Below are 18,405 nucleotides of genomic sequence, written 5' to 3' on the forward strand. Positions count from 1 at the left end.
GGATACTGTTTCTCTTGAACTCTGTCTTGAAGAATACGAGGATTACAACAGCACATGTTCAAGTTGTGATTAAATTCATGTGGGTTAGGTGCTCACTCTGACAGCACATATACTAAATTCACTTGGGTTAGGAGTAAATTGGATCATTGTGATCTAAGAAGTGTTATTTTTTTAAGAAATTACAATATTCAAGAATCAAGTTTAATGTATGAATATGTAATTTAGGTTTTTACAATTCTGAAACAATCATCAAATCCTATGATATTAAATCTGTTTTTTAAAAAGTTATTCTTGTTCACATTTTAGAGAGCTGGCACAATTTAACTTCATGTGATACACTTGGCTATAAATTGGTGATGGGCATTAAGGAGGGAACCTACTGTGATGAGCACTGGGTGTTATATGTAAGTGATGAATCACTAAATTCTATTCCTGAAACCAATATTACATTGTATATTAATTAACCATAATTAAAATAAAAACTTGAAAATTCAAAGAATTTTTAAAAAATTTTTAAAAATAAACTTACTGAATTCAACAGCTTACAAGTAGAAAAGAGACTAATTAAAATAGGAAAGCAACCCCTATACCTTCTATTTCATCTGATAAGAATAAAAAAGGCAAGCATCTATTGTTATAAGTATGCTATTATTAAATTGATAACTAAAACCTGAAGGTTATTACTGTTCATGAATGTTTTTATGCCTTTGTTATAAATGAAATCTTTGGAGAAATGATTCCCTGAAAGATTTTGTAATAGATTTTTAAATGTCTTTTTCATTCTAGTTAATTATATCTTTAAAATGTTCTTCAAATTAACTAATGGCAAGCAATGAATTTTAAAGAGATCTTTTCCAATGGCTTAATGAGGTATGGTGTGTGATGTGTACCAAAATAAAAAGTATGGAAGTTATGTTTTGAGTGTTAGTAATAACAACTTAAAATTGTTTGTAGAATGTATCCAAAATGGCACAAAATTTAGATTATATCAGGGCACAGAATAGTTGGAATTTTATAATATTTTGGGTTTATAGCCTATACTTTCTGAACAAAAAGAGGAAGATTAAGGCTTTCTTCTCTGTATTGGCCCATTGCAGAAAAATCAGAATTTAAAACAAAAAGTTAACCAAAGTAACAAGGGTAGCAACACATACTTGTTTGCCTGTATACAAGTTGCTTGTACGTACGTGTATACTCAGGTACAACACATACTTGTTTTCTCACTGGACTTGTGTGAGAATTGAATTAGAAAATGCTCCATAGAACCTATAAAGAAACGTGTATGTATATAATGGGAACATGTTGAGTAATTAGCACATCAGCAAAGCAACCTGCCAAAATCTTAAAATTTTATGTATGTGTTTGTGGTTTAGAGGGAATATGTTTAGGGGGAGAAAAAGCAAGCTCCTAAGACAATTTGGGCAACTTATTTCTCAAACCCTAGCTTCCTCATTTGTAAAATGGAGATAACAATAACTCATTCTAAAGGCTTGCAAGTCATATAAAACAATGCTTAAGACAAGCACTATATCATTACACTATTTTTAATGTTTACTTACAACTTCAGCATCAATTTCCCTTTTACTCTCAATCTTTTCTTTCCTAACATCTGGCATTAAATTTATTCCCTTACATTACACATTCATTGTCACCCTACAAGTTGCTATATTTATAAACTTCTGCATTCTCAATATCTCAGTAGTAAAAACAAAAGAGATAAATCCTTTTACCTGCTTTTAGTAATTTAAAAGTTTATTTAAAAGCTATTTTATGCTAAAATGAACTATACCTTAATCTGGAATTAACTCGATATTCATCTAATGGGTTTAAAAAATGGAAATTTGATTCAAATCAAATTTATGCTTTTTTTAATTGCCACGACTGTGCCTTAATACCTGGTGAGATCAAATCTATGTGACTGACAATGAAAAATTATAAAAACATCAATCTTACTGTTATAACTAAAAGGTAGACTTCTAAAATATAATATTGGTAAGAATTGACTGAAATGTTCTTAACGTTTTTATGGAAAAACATTATTACTGATATTAGTTAACTATATTTTTTATCTTGAATGATTTATTCATTTTTAGAGAGGACAGTAAGGGCAGAGGGAGAGAATCTGTACATGACCCCCTGCTGAGCATGGAGGTCAGTGTGGGGCTTGATTTCAAGACCCTGAGATCATGACCTGAACTGAAACCAAGAGTTGGACACTTAACCAACTGAGCCACCCAGGCGTCCCTAGTTAACTGTATTTCAAATAAAAGGAGATAAGAGTTAACAATCTTTTTCCCCCTAGTCTGTGCCTTGTGTCAGTTTTTTTGTCATCAGAATGAAGGACTTTAAGACAAAACTAAAGACAGAGTGAGCCTGAACAGGGAAAACAGAATGGTTGTCTTTTAAATCTCTCTTGGAAGCTTCTTCCAGATTTACATATTTATAAAGTTTTCAAGAAACATTTACTTTGTGTGGGCATTCCCCACAAAAGCGTCAACACTGCTACTGGGACCATGTTTCATCAGCCAGAAGACTGCTGTGATTAAACGGAAACTGACACACTGTAGATGGCACAACTCAGTATCATCTGAGGGTCAATATCAGTATCATCTCCCAGAGTTATGCACTGCACACACTAGGTAGTGTGCATGTCACATGTATTAATAAAGGTGACATTTCAGGTAAATGTATACTTTATAAAATCATGTTGTTATTATTCCTGATTAATAATGAGAGACTACAAATGGAAACAACCTCTCAAACACACCTGTGGTTATTGGTCAAGAAGAGCTGTGACACTATTCCGCATACTATGTGTGAAACAAGAGGATACCATGAATAAGAGCATACAGACAACTAGGGAGTTAGAGGAAATGGATGTGGGGAAAGTATCCAAGAAGAATCAGACTTGCCCTGGATCTGTTCTCTAAGAGTGATGTTTTGGTCTGATCCTGCCTTAATCAGTATCTTTGCTCTCTTGTAATTGTCCCATTGCCATTGTACCCACCAATGAGAAATGTTTTACTTGTGTTTCTGAAAACTGTTCTATTTCATGTTCCTAGCAATCCCATGGAGGATCTAATAGTTAGGTCATTAAGTTAACAACTCACTGTTTTCACTCATCATTTCATAGCAAATTATGTAGATAAACAAAACAACTACATGAGAGTAAAAAAGCAGTAAAAAAACAAATAATACAGTAAGTGAGTTAAGAATCATGGTATAAATGCTAATTCTAAGAAATGAAAAGAATAGATTATAATAAGCAACTTTAAAAGGAAAAATACCAGTAAATTTTAAAATAAGCATTTCATCACTACATTACTTGTGAATCTTTCATACACAATGTATATAAATAAAAATGCACATTTTCAATAATATGTGATAATATGTTAAAATACAACATGAACATATGAATAAAAATCCAATTGAAAATACAAACATTTATTTTTTGGTAAGCTAGATTAGATTTTGCTTTAAGAACTTTTTCTTGTAAATATGTATTTTGAGCATTTACATCTCCCTTATAATAGCAAGACTGAGGGATAGACATAATGTTTGTTATTTGTTTATGCCTCACTTACTGCAAAAAAGTTTGTGGCTGCTTATAGTGGTTATGAAATAAGACAATATCAATTAGCAGAATGGAAGAAAGGAGTTAGAAAAAACAAAATGTGGACATACTTGACCATCTAAATCTAAATAAAATGTTACATAAAAGATGATAATTGGCTTTTTCTCCAGTTCAATAGAAAACAGAAATTAAAGAGACCTGTTTCACATCTAGCATGAAGGATTCAGATTGGATTCAAGAAATAGCTTTCTGATAGTGATTTTAAATAGGTCGCTATCTTATTTGAAGATTTTTAGAAACACAATAGAATCTCGTCTTTCTCTGCTGCTTGAGAATTGACCCTAGTTTAGGTGATGCTTTGATGACCTATCAAGACCCCCCTCCCTTTTGTCCCTATAATTATCTAATTTTATGGAGAATATCGCCTTGTCCATTCTTTAAAGAGCCAGTCTGGCAAAAAGAAGATAGCAGGAAAATGGAATTAAAAATGGTGACCTCTGTTTCATTATTTGGCATACTGTTCTATGGGGAGTTATGATTATAATTTAATTAGATTTGGGATTATAAAATGATACAGTTTAAAACAGCTAAAGGTACTATAAATGTTTTGTTTTAAATTTTCTCTTTACCACAAATGACCCAAATGAATTTAAGAATTATATAGGCAGATGAAAATTAGACTTAAACTATACTATACTTAATTTTGTAGAGGTGATTATCATTCTTCTATATTCTCTTTCTAATTTGTCTTTATTCACATTTTTACAAAGGCTGAAACCAGAGGTTAAGTTGCTAAACAATTATCTGAAACCAAATAGTTCCTGAGGGGAGCATATATGTTTTACCTGATTTGTTAGACACCCAAATAATTGCTTCTGAAGACACATGGCTTCTATTTCCTACCACAATAGTTAGTGGAATCTGCCACAGGTAACTGCAAAATAAAATAGAAGCTTTAAGAATAAAATTTGTTATAACAAATAAACAAACAACATTTGCTATGCACCTTCTGCATGATTTCCATTATTCTCTTTAGGGGAAAATTAAAAATTCCCCATTCACAAAAGTAAGCAGTAAGTCAAGAAGATGAATTCACTTCTACAATGCCACTAAGCAGACTTAGCCTGTAAGAGTTTTAATTTCAATATAAAAGGGAGATTTAAACAACATAATTTATCTTGCAAAAAAAATTTGCATTTTACATTATGGAATAAAAAGTAGCTAAAATCAATAAATCAGAGCCACACCAAATATTGATTAAAGTCTCAAAATAACTCCCTTCTCCTGTTTCTATGTTAAATTAATGCACATTTCAGTGGCTTCATGAATTTACATTTCAACATTATACTTATTTATTCACTTAACTATCCTAAAAAGCAGTAGTATCACATTTTACAGAAAAGTTGAAATAGCACACTTAAAGTTATTCAGCAAAGCAGGAATGAAAGGTGAAAGTAATCAGATTCCCCTAAAATTCAGATCAATATAAAGATCAGTGCGGAACACCTTTAATGCTGTTTTCTGAAATGAAATTTCCAAACTGGTGCGTGAAATCATCAACCAACATTCAGGGATCAGTCAGGAGTCTCAGCTATTAAGAGAAGCATTTTCTAGAATTTGACTTTTTGTAGGAAAAAAATGGAAGTTTATACTTGTACATGAAGTAGCATCAATTTAATCTCAAATGGGTACCCAGAGATAAACTGGACGGTCCTACAATAAGTTCAATGACTACATTATGTTTCTTTCTATGAAGTACAGCCAAATTATGTTGACTTATCATTGCACTATTAACAGCAGGGGTAGCCAATAATATCCAGTATGTGAAAAATATTTTTGATTTTATGGAAGAGACACTGTGTGAGTTCTATAATTGGGAAAGTAAACAGAGAATTGATAGTTTTTCAGGAAACATACAGGGGATTATATAACCACAAATATAATGAATCTGCTTTGGGGGGATGGGAAGAGAGGACATTTCCTCTAAATCTGTTATATGAAATCTAATTACTTTATCATTTCATGTTTCTCATTCACAATAAACAAATGTCAGTAATAGTAACAAATCTAAGTGGAAGAGTTGAAGAAATTAATAATTTTACACCAATTGCCCTCTATGATATGTAAAGTTGAAATAATATGTTTAAAACTTTAGATTTTAAAAATATGCTGTATTTAATCAGCAAAATATTTTTGAGTGCCAACTACATGGAGACACTAAGCTCCACCGCAGTGGAATCCACATGGTTGGTCAGGAAATCAATAACCTATATACCCAAACGTATCATTTTTAAAGTAGACATAAATGAACATAACATATGTAAGCTGTTATTCAAAGCCCGCCCACCCCTTCACATAATACCAAGAATATGGAAAATATTTAATAATGGTATTACTATAAGGAAGACAAAGAGAATTGATATATATTTCTTTAACAGCTGTTCTCTAAAAATAATGACTCTTCTTTGATTAATTGAAAAAAATATTTAACAGACAGTAATGCTTAACTGTGTCTGACTCTTAAATTAAACCCTAAGCTCATATTTGTAAACCTAATATCTTGAAAAAACCTAGAAATGGAAGGCGTTCCAGAAACTGCTATTGAATTGGATCAAATGGGATGAGACCAAAGTAAAATGAAAGGAACCAAGTCAGTTAATCTGAGATTAACTTTATGAACTTAACTTTCTGGTCCACATCTTCCACATTGAGTTGGGTCAACTAAATTGTGAAGTCAAACAAGTATCCCTTAAAGGGCAAGAAATATACAAAATTGAAGATGTTTAAAGGTCCTCAAGTATAAATGTGCCTTTTTAAAGCATGATTTTAAAATGTGAAATATTATTTGCCCCAATATAAATAAATATACTTTTGCATTTATTTAAGCTGTATTCTTTTAAATAGTGGAACCAGAAACAATGATAATATTTCTATGGTATGCTTCAGTATTTGAGTTTTAGCAAAAATTTCTTAAGTACAAGAAAAAGAAATTCTTCTTAGAACCTGCATGCTGCTTACAGTCAATGCCACATCCCGATGGGAAACTTCCTGCATGGCAGACACTTAATCACTAAGCTGTTCAGATGCAAAAGAGTTAACTATAAAGTACTGGGATCCAAACACTTGGGCATTTTGTAAAACTTTTGAAATAGTCTTCTGTATTCTTCCCAAGAATGTTTTTACTCTGTGTCTGTGTGTGTATATGTCTGCATGATCATGTATGCACACAACTAAAATGTTTATATTGTCACAAAAACAAAATAAAAATTACAAATTACCAAGCCTATCTAAAATTTGTATTCATTTCTGAATTGCTATACTATGAACACTGTATGTTGTTTTTCATAACTCTCCAAACAACACATTATCTGGTCTTTTCCCAAATTTCATTTTGAAGTTTCATTTCAAAAATCAAAGAAAGCTCTTTGCTTGATGGTTAGAACTTAAAAGGGTGGAAGACACTAAACATGGCTGAGTGAAGCGTGGTGTGCTATAAAGAAAATCTCAGACTGCAGTGGGTTATGTTTGAAGAAAAACTAGAAAAAAGCATTTGTGAAATTAAAATGTGTCCCAGCTACCTAAGTTTAATTTTAGTCATCTCATTTTAAGCATTAAAAAAAAAAAAAAAAAAACACAAATGCATTTCAATAGACTTCTAAGATATATTTTTCTTTAATATTCCCCAGGGTTATCGCTCTTTCTGTAGTTCATGTTTTTATAATAAAACAATGTTTATCCTAGTAATCATGTTAAGGTAGACAATAATAGGTACTTATTTTAGCTTGAGGGAAAAATCTTTTTTAAAAATGGTACCAATGTCAATGAAGCATTAACGTAGACACCACGAACTCTACAGAAATTCCTGTCATCAGGTCAATAACCAAAGGGAATTATGACTGTGGAGATAAACACAATTGTCTGTAGCAGAGGACTCTGAGAAACCCCATAAGTAGATGAGGAGACATTGGTTGACATTGCAATGTATTAACTTCATAAAGAAAAAAGCTACAAAAAAAAAAAAAGAAGAAGAAGAAGAAAAGAAAAAAGCTACATAAATTCAGTACATAAATTCTAGCCAGTATCTTATTCGCTTTTACATATCAATGAACTGTATGCAATTATTAGTTATGTAGCAGTCTTTTACACTATAATACAGTTAGTCCATATGAAAAATATAATTACTATATACATTAAAAATGTTCTGGGCATGTTGCTGTGATATTCTGGTATCCTTTACAAAATTCAGGACAAAGAATTGATGAGACTGGCTCAGAAAATATCCACAGCTCATGGGATTTCTGGTACCGGTGGGCACTGTCTCACTGCATCAACAGTTTGAACTGTATAATAAAGACTTATGAAGGTTATGTAAAAAGGACAGATAGAATTGATATTGAAACTCTGACCACAATCTTAGAGTGAATAAAATGGATCAATAAGACACAAGTGAATACTAAATTTTTAACTGCAAGCTCAATTATTCCAAAATAGGTAGAAAATAATTTTTGAGCTTAAAGGGACTCCATGCCTTATCTTACTCTTAATATTTTATACACCAGGTTCTTGGGGTTCAACGTTATCCATATGATTTTACAACTGTAACAAAAGCAAAGCTCTATTCATGTTACATATACTTACACAGCCTGGGAGAAATTCTGCCTTTAAAAGAGTCAGACTCACAGCTCATACATCTGATGCATGTTACAGGCTGACAGCATATTTTTGTTCAAAATTTGTTCTGGCATTTGAGGGTCCTTTATGTTTTTCTGCATCAGTGATGTTTGTGTCAAACTGATCATTCTCAAAGGCATGGCCTAAATCTCTCTAACTTTGCCACAGTCAAGTAGTTTTTATGTACTTCCTGGCAAGGCTGGGGTTGATGCCTAAGCAGGTTTAGCCTGGGGCCAGAGGGTGGAGGATGAGAAGCCGCATTTGGCAGCTCTGTAGAATCCCAGGCTGGGTAAAAGGAAGCACTCACAGAGTTAGACCCTGACGGTGCGGCAGGGTAATCCCACTTTGCAAGGGCAGTTTGTTGAAGGCCCACGTATATATTGATCTGGAGATTTAAGTCCGTGCTTCCCCCAATAACATTCCAAATTTAGTCACCAGAAAACATTCAGGAATTTCTCAGTCACTTCTACCTATAGCCCACCTTGGAGCTAGCCTACTTGGGAATGATTTCCATCCCTCTCAGAGATTAAAACAAGAACAAACAAAACAATTCATGCTTGACACCCCTGGGTAATGTAATGGGAGACAGCATGACCAATCTAATCCAAACACCCCACTTTATTTATTACTTTTAAATTCCATTCCTTCTGTCCCCTCCCACCTCCAACCTTTTCTTAGGGCACCTTTTGAAAAATGAAATGAACTGATTTAAATTCCATTATCTTTCTTTGGCTCAGCCTTCAGTAAACCACCATACTAAGAAAACGTGAAGTAGAAAAGAAACACTATATGCTGTTTTCAGTAATTAAATAAGAGTTTCAAAAGAAAGTTTAACAACAAATAAAAATTCTATGTATGTTGTCTGTTCAGTGGTTTTACACATGGAATGAGGGAGGAGAACATATTTTGATGCCGAGTAACATTGATACTCAGACCATTTAAAAATGGTTCTACTTTGAGTTCCTTTGGCTCAGATACTAGTCTAGTTGTGGTTTTTGTTTGTTTTAATTAGTCTTTCTGGATTGTTAGTTTCTATTCTTACCTATTTTATAAATTGCAGTTTACTCAATTCCATTTAATTGACTTCATTGCATCTTAACTTTCTTGAATTTTATTCAACAAACATTCACAGGGAAAAGTAAAAAAATCACATATTTTTCTAAATCACCATGATAATTTAAACTCTGCTTAAACAAAATAACTTTGGTGTGTTGTCACTTTGGTTAAAATATCTGGAAATGGGAGTAAAAGAGGAATCAAAATGAAAACACCATATGTAAATAAAGAAATGAAAACCATATTTCACTTACATTTTATAATTGGGCTAGCGATCCTTTTTAAAATGCTAAAAACACAAAGTGAAACCTAAGAATATAAGCAATTGTTTTTTCATGTAAAAGAGTACTGTACCTGTTATTTTGAAGTTCGAGTGCTTTAGTTTTAGCACTGATGTCATAAATAAAATGTTGTTGGGTAATTATTATTCTATTTTCTGCTGTTGAATTTCCCAAGATTGTGATAACAGGATAACCCATCTGGAGTGTCCACTGATCCATTACTTCTTGTATATTTACAAATTTTCCATTCCGTTTTAAAGCCTTTGTAACCCAAATGGTATAAATTAGTTTCATAAACATGAACTATAAACATAATTAACATTAAGCCATTTTTATTTTTACCTTTATGATTTACTTAAGGATGAAAACATGTAAAATCAGTGAAGCTAATATAACGTATTAGTAAAATTAATCTCATTGCCTTAAGTTAAGTTTCATGCATATATAGAGAAAGGAAACCTTATAAGCATTAAAGTTTTTACTTAATGGAAGATAAAACATAGTTGATTGTTAAAACTATGCCTAGTACCAAGTTTAAATATTTGTTATTCACCTATAGAAAAAACTACTTTAACTTCAATATTTCTCTCAAACATGAATATCTGACACCATATGAATGTTGTATTTCAGAAGTATTGCCTTGTTTGAGAGGAGGAAAGTTACTTTATTACTACCATTTGTACTTTAAGTAATTTTAAACCCCATTACTTTTATAATACATCAAAAATAAAATGATAAAGCAATATGAGAAAATATAAAAAGGAAAAACAACTGTCAGTCTCAATAAAAGTTAAACGAATGGTTTATAAACTCAATTCAAATATTCAAGAAGAGGTTTTGCTATTCGAGCTTCCTATACTTTACCTCTGACAGTGTATTCCAGAGATCGTTTCTGGCTGCATTGCCGTACTTATGAATGGTTAAGTAATCCTACAAAGAATATAAAATTAAAATTACAATTCAGAGTCTAAGCAATTTCCAGTAAACACATATATTTCTCAATTCAATTAATAATTTCTATTTGTTAGAATTACATTACTATGAAGACAAGGAGAAGGATGTGGAAAAAGAAGAAAAATCTCATTTTACAATATCCTGAAGAACTTTAACTGTAACATATTTCTTAACTCATCAAACAATACTGGTCTCTTAAAAAATATTTTCGTAGCCATAATCACTTGTTATGGATTTCCAGTGTCAAAGACCTTCCTCTAATTTAACAAACCAACCTCAGGCAACTGTAAAGAAACAACCTCTGCAATGAAACATTTAGGAGAAACTTCCCCATCGGACTTTCCTGTTGAAATGTTGAAAAAAACAAATTCTGTTTTATGGAAAAGTAAAAACAACAACAGAGACCCAACTGATATATGCCAAAATGAAGAGGAATCGCTTTGCTGAAAGAGTGATGGCTATATCCACAAGCTGTCCAGTTCCCTAGTCTTTCTGCAAGGGACAGGCTGCCTAATACAAAAAAGGACACATACTTATTTCCATGAGCTTGAAACACATATTAATACTTAATAAGGAAAAGTTAATCCTAAATTTATTTAATATTTTTGAGGGTAGGATTTTTCGTTTCCCAGTTTCCACCATTAGTAGTTAAACCTACGCACTTTCTATCTACCTATGCCTGCTCCCTTCTATGAAGCATGGTCTGTGTCACTGTCGATATGTGATTTGGTTACGGCCAGTCGGTGTTATTCTTTTTCCACATCAAAGTGGAAAAATGAATAGGAAATAGTGTTTTATGTTATAAAACAGAGAGTCTTCTCAATTTGAAATTCCTTCATCTCTACAACATGTAGGTAGTAAACAAAATCCTAATTTACATCACAGTACTGAAAATGAAAAAAAAAATGCTGACTCTCTTCAGTACTTTGTGTAGAATAGAATACTTTGGGGATAATTAAACTTGGGGAAGACGTTTTTCTGAAATACAAATTGTAGCACCTGTGACAGATTCAGCTTCGTTGGCAACTCACAGCGCAGAAAATGGCAACTCCCACCTAATCAGACTCTAAAGATGCAATGCCCAACACTAACTTAGCAACCACAAATTCATCATCATCATCAGGGATTATGAATAACTTTGTTGAAAAAGTATAACCCCAAATAACCAATCTGAACTCCACTTTTGGTTTTGAATATGCCATATGAGTCATTTTCCATTAGAACTTAGAGACCAGGATTAAAATAAATTATTTCAGATTTAACTATCAGCATTATCTTTCATGCTTTTTCAGCACCTAAATGAATAAATCTGGGAACAATAGGAATTATGAAACACAAATTTGGGTTTTATTTTAGTACGTGATTTTTTTAAAAGTATCAACATTAGAACTATTTATTTATTGGGTTTGGTTTATGGATATGCTGCTAGGATAATCCTAAAGAGGGAACAAAGGAATACCCCATGGACTTTGAAAGGTCCAATACCTAACTACAGGATTCTCTTCACAGACAGATCATAAAAATCCAACTGTTCATGTTATGAGTTGACTTTGGCTCAATTTGATCGTCAACTCGAACTCTTGGTTCCCTCCCCAATTCAGAATAAAGTTCAAATTTACATTTCAAGCAAGCTGAAATGGCAATCATCCAGGCTTAGGAAGCAGTTCCAACTTGCTTGCCTTGGAACTCAGGGCAAAAAGCATCTTCTTGGATTCCCAGCAGTCCCAATTTTCGGGTGTTACTGGAATTCTACATAAGTCAACTCTTGTTTTTCAAAAACTGAGAAAACCCCAAGTGTTTTCCTTAGTTATCTTAGCCTTCCTCTTGCATGAAAATAGTCATATTTTAAGTTAAAGAAATTGTGTTTTGTCCTTGCTGAATTACAAAGAAACTTACAGAATAGTAAATGTGGTTTTTCTGATAATCAATTATTTATTTATTCATTCTTTCCACAAAATGTATGGTGTACTTTGCATGTGCTGGTAGCTTTCACATGCTAGGGGAACAGTTGGGGGAGACTAGGTTACTGAGAACAATGACAAACACTGAGATGGGATTTGTGGAGGACAGTTTCTGGGACTGAAACTGTGGAAATCTTGGTACAAAAACTACTTGACAAGATGAATTTAAACATTTGCTATGTAATTAAATAAGAAGATTTTAAATTCCTTTCAAGCCTACAAGCCAATGAATATGAAAATGGCTAGAGTTATGAATCTGAAATGTAAATTTATGTTTATATGTATGTGTATGAAAGTCAATCAGCAGTAGATTTGACATTATGATACAAAGTAGGAGAATTTTTTAATATTATCCATACAAAGAATTTCAGAAACAGAAGAGTTGTTGAAAAGGAAAAAAAAAAATAGACAACCACTAGAATATTCTTAAGGGATCAAACCAACATTATAAACTGATTAAAAGTTAAAGGCCTATTTAGCCAACGTATATTCTCATACCTAAAGTATAAGAATGGGAGTCTGACTGCCTTTGTCCAAATCTGCACCCCAATGCTCTCTAGCTACGTGATTTTGGCAAGTTGCTTAATCTCTTTAGGTATGAGTTATGCTAAGGAATGAATGATTTTTTCATAGAATTAGGTTAAGGAATAAACGATTTAATATCTGTACAGTATTAGAAGAGCAAAAAGTGTCTAGTACACAGTAAGTATTCAACAAACATCAGTTGTCATAGGCTTTTTAATCACTTAGGCTACCTGTTAGAGTAACAGAAGGAAAAGCATCACTGAGGATAATAACCAAAGAACATAACACATGAAAACAATATCTGCCTCCTTTGTAGCATTGTGTGAGTTGCTTTCTTTTATCCCATTCAATCCCAGGACATTTATGAGATAGATATCATCATCATCATCTAATAAATCAGAACACTAGAACTCAGAGACTCCAGCCCATGTCCAAACCCCATACCTGTGCACACCGCTGCTGACCCAAATCCAATGTCTGCTAGATGCCCCACAGACAACTAACTAAGAGCTGAACTCACTGTCCTCCCCCACATTAGCTCCTTTTGGCAGTCCTTCCCCAGCGATGGCCTTCCAACCATCTCAACCAAGGAGTCTTCTTGTGTGCCTCTCTTTCCCTTTCTACCACATTCAAGTAATGATCTACATTAGAAATCTTCCCTCCAGGTTCCCCTTTCCCTCCCCCTGTCTGACAGCCTCTCTAGATGACTAAGACCACCACTGCTCTGTCCCTTTCAGATGGTGTCTCTCTTGTGCAGCCAGAAGAGCTTTCATCAGATGCACACATGGATCCCTGCTGCACTCAGAAGACAGTCTGAACACCCTAAAGGAACGGTCCCTCTGTATTTCTGCCAGCCCGACTGTCACTTTGTTGCTCCGCTCTCTGCCCATGCCTGGGCATACTCTTTCCTCCTAGTCCCCTGCACAAGCCCTTCTCCACATATGCTCTACTTCAAGCCCATTCAAGCTCTGGGACTCGGGCTTGATAAATTCTTCCCAGAGATTCTTTCTTGGTCATTCCCACACCTTCCTGAGTTACATACCCCTCTCATATTCTCACACGTTGCACCATCTGAGAGCATCTATCACACTGTGTTATAATTGCTTGTTCATCACTTTGACTGCCCACATACTCTGTAAACTCCATGAGAGTAAAGCCCCTGTTACTCCTCTTGACCACTGTTTGGCTGGCATCTATGTGCCCAGCCCGGTACACAGCAAATGCTGAATATATTTGTGTGATTTTTGACTATCCTTATTCAACATGCCTTTCTGTTAACCACTGACAGTGCTGTTAAAAGACGTTTCTCATATCCATCAGGTTCCTCCAAAATGTCATATTTAAACACTAGCACAGGACACAATTTCTTATTTCAGTGCATATATGCCAGCTCTATAACTTGCATTGATATATACAATTGCATGTGATGTCATTGAAAGACTGAACTATTGGGTAGGAGGCCATTTTTATTTTACTTTCTTTGCTAACAAGTGACATGATCCACAATTTTTCATGTACAAAAGCCAATGGAACTAATAAGTAAACAGGAGAAAAGGAAAAAATGATCTGAGGAAGTAAAGCACTATTATCTTTTAACATGTTTATATGGAATAATTATGCTCTCCTACTAATGGGTCCCTTAGCATGTTAAAAAAGAGGACTAACTGCCAAAGGATTTATTCCTCAGAACACAGAAGGACAGTTTAATAAAATCCAAAGATATATGGACTGGTTTATTTGTGTTTAGCTGCAAATTATAAAAAATCCACCCTAGAATGACCTTTATAATGACAAGATTTATTCTTTCCTATTATAAGAAGGTAAGACAGCCGCAATTTTTTTCTCCAGAAATTGTTTGGCCTTGCCTTTCCTTGTGTTTTGTCTCCCTGCTTGGGTTTGAGGCTGGATAGCACAAGCAATCCCAGCCATCACATTCAGACAGGACATTGCACAGAGGAAAGAGACAGAATTTCTTTCTGAGAAACTTCCTCTCAGTTGCTGCATCAAACTCTCCACATTTCCCACTTGTCAGAATTGTATCACGGGCTCCAGCTGAAATCTGCTGATGAAGCTCTTAGGGGGTATTGTTTTGGGACAGCTCAAGGCAGGCTCGATGCTGTGTTTTCTCCAATGACATAAGAGAGGCAAGTCTGGGCCTCAGTAACACTGGCAAGTAGGAGCCCTTCTACTCGTAAGACTAGCCTGGGAAATGCCAGGTAAATCCAGGCATTGATTTTTCTATGTGACAAGAAGGCTGAAGCAGGGATTTGAAATATTGTTCTTTTCTATTAAGAATAATTGTACCTCAAAAAATGTGTGGTGAGCATTCGTCATTCTTTTGGCTTTCCAGCATTTAAACACCACGTTTATATGGGGACAATAACTCACCATGGAATCCTGCAGAAAGGTGAGGGCTCTGCCTCCCACTTTCAATGGAAGGGACAAAATAGTAAATCCCTCCTTCTCCCCTTTCCCTGAGAGCCAAAGTATGCATGCACGCCCTGGCCTCAGACAAGTAGATACTTCAGCGCAGGACTGTGAATCCTGCCAGATTGATGCAAAGAAGCAGGAACAAGTGAAAGACTATCCCAGGCTCCAGAGATAGCCACATTAATGGTAGCAGTTAAACTAACCATTCCTGTGGCAAGACCTTGGCTAGCTTTCTTAATTTCTTAGTTTCCCTTAGTTCCTACTACGCATTTTGCAAGCCTGGTGCTCCAGCATTCCCAATGCTTCCAAAGGCTACTGTACCTACACCCTTCCAGCAAATTTCTTTTTTGCCTGATTTGGCCAAACTTTGCTTCTATTGCTTGCAACCCAAAACCCTGACTGTTAACAACACTAATAGGGGATATAATCAAAACAAACACAAACATCTTAAATTTTCTTGGTAACCTCGGAATGAAAAATAGAAATTTTCTCACACGACTTATACAAAATGAAAAGCAAAGGACACCCAGTTTTACTGCATAAATCTTCTAGGGTTTCACGGTATTAGAAACAGTAGGTATGGGGGGAAGGAGGTAGATACTTAGGTTTAAAAAGAAAAAAAGAGGCAGACAAGAAGACTGGAGAAAAAGTATAAAAGTTCCATAGACAGGAATGCACAGAGAGTAACAATAATACAAACAAACTTATGTTAAACTCTTGTCTTAAAAAAATCTTCTACAGCAGGGGCTTTTAAACTGGAAACCTAAAGCTCAAAACTTAAATACTCGTGAGTGTATGCGTTATTAGAGTAGGGTGATGTTAAAGGGATCCATGGACAATAAGAAAGCAGATTAAAGGCTATCAGATCAAAGCAATGTCACAGAAAGGTTGGAAAAACCCCATTTGAAGCCTGGGCCATGCACTTCAGAAATGTTTCTACATTCTCTGACCTTGAGAAACAGTTGCAAGGAGACCAAACCAGTGAAAGAAGACCAACTAACACACACAAGAAAGATCAACTACAGATCGAGATGTTATTTTGGTTTTTATCTGAAACGTGGCTGTAGATTATGAAATTAAATAAAAATGAGAAGCAGAGCACTGGAAAAGCATCATGCAAAATCAAAGAATGTTTACATTTTATGCTATTAGCTAGGAACCAAGGATGAAAAGGTATGAATAATTGTTAGACCTCGATTATTAAATTATAACAAGTTTCTAAAGAGGAAGCCCAATAAAAGAGGCTCCAATACTAAACTTTTCAAGGTACATGAGTGTCTGGCCACCAGACACAGTAAAAAAGAAGTGGTATTTAGGAAAGAAAATTATTTGACTAGATAGAACAAAATCAATTATGCCACTGTTTGCACGCATTTTTCCTTTTTATTTTTTTAATGTGCATTTTACCTAGATTTACCATTACATGTTGCTTACTTACATACAGGAGAATTCAGATATTTCTCTAAGAACAAAAAGGTATTTTACATGTTCCAAAAAATCCACTACTCACCTAATGAGGATAATTTTGTAAAATCAGCATACGTTCTTAAGGAGTTGCAAAATACACCAGAAAATCAGAAAATCTTAAATCAAAACAACTTGCTGGTACATAAAAGATTTGTTTGTTGGTGTTTGTTTGTTTTAAATCACAGGCAATGACATGTTCTCATATCAGCTTTGTTTTCACAGATCTCTTACTTAGCAATTACACATCATGCCATCAGTGCCTTCACAGGCAGAAGCATCATGAGAGGTGTGAGGGATATCGCCACGGCTGAATTTGTGCATTCCAGAGCAAGCTGACAGGTCTTACACCTGTCAGTAAAATAATGTGAATGTAAGTCTACAGGGGTCTTCTAGGGTACTAAAACATCCCCCTCTCTCCCTTCTGCCACTAGCTTGAAATATTACTGAGACATAAAATGAATCTATTGGCAAAACTGAAGTTTGTGGATTGCCTTTCCTGAATGCCCTGGTAAAGGACTTTGACCACAACAAGCTCACAAAATAGATAAATTATATCCTGACTGGTAAAAATACACTGCCTTTTGTAAATCAAGATGCCCACGGACTGTGGAGCATGAACAAGGAGCTCCCTCCACTTCCACTCCTTTTCTCAACCAGCCCTAGCCCTGGTGACTAGTTGAGGAAAAAAAAAAATGCAATTCAATTAAGATAGAAGCATGTGTGTATTTAGAAAACTAAATAGAAATTTAGGCTGATCCTTATCCATCATGTGATCTTGAATAATTTTTCTATTTTCTCTAAACTTTAATTTTTTCAGCTGGAAAGGATAGATAATATAGTACCTACTTAGGAAGACAGTGCACAGAAAATGACATAGAACAAGAAAAGCACTTAGAAAAATGCCTGCCACACAAAAACCTAGGGAACATTAGTTATTACAAGACCAAGCTCAAGGGGAAAATACCTCTAGAGTCAATATTTTTTATCTCACGTCCAAGAGCAGTCAAAATATTCTAGAGGCTAAAGAAGGGAAATGATATGGACTAACTGGAAGGAAGTTAGTGCTTAGAGAGACTTTTTTTTTTTTAATTTTTAAAAAAGTAAAAATGCAAGAAAAAAATTGAGGCCAACGTTTTTTTTAGGTTTGAGGAACGCTTAGAAACCTTCCCCATCCTGGGTCTGGAAAAAGAAACTAGGAGGACTCCTGAGTTGTGCAGTCTAGCGCCCTATTTTTCACAGAGCTCTACTCAGGCGACAAGCCACTGAATGTTTATGACTTGGGTGGCTCATGGAATAAGGGCACTAATTAGGGACTTCAACACAAAATAGCCATACCTAAGTTGGCATGAAGCTGCAAAAACACTACCATTCAGGTGACCAGAAAGACAAGGCTTGGACAAGATATATACCAAACACTCAAGCAACATGTGCTCTCTCACTTCTTTCCCACTCACTAATCAACCCACACCAAGAAACCAACAGGACT

General features: G+C 34.5%; 1 protein-coding gene across 1 annotated transcript in view; it reads right to left on the reverse strand.

Annotated features, from left to right (window-relative positions):
* The window catches only part of TRHDE (thyrotropin releasing hormone degrading enzyme), a 362,821-nt gene that overhangs the window by 77,058 nt on the left and 267,358 nt on the right, over positions 1 to 18,405 (reverse strand). Inside the window, exons 8-10 of the mRNA XM_032854781.1 lie at positions 10,447 to 10,512; positions 9,656 to 9,843; positions 4,420 to 4,508 (exon numbers count right to left, since the gene is read on the reverse strand). Of these exons, the coding sequence (XP_032710672.1) occupies positions 4,420 to 4,508; positions 9,656 to 9,843; positions 10,447 to 10,512 (343 nt within the window). The remainder of the gene's footprint in view (positions 1 to 4,419; positions 4,509 to 9,655; positions 9,844 to 10,446; positions 10,513 to 18,405) is intronic.

Source organism: Lontra canadensis, unplaced genomic scaffold (assembly GCF_010015895.1).
Source record: "Lontra canadensis isolate GAN:19392208 unplaced genomic scaffold, GSC_riverotter_1.0 scaffold9, whole genome shotgun sequence".
In the NCBI taxonomy this organism is placed as follows: Eukaryota; Metazoa; Chordata; class Mammalia; order Carnivora; family Mustelidae; genus Lontra; species Lontra canadensis.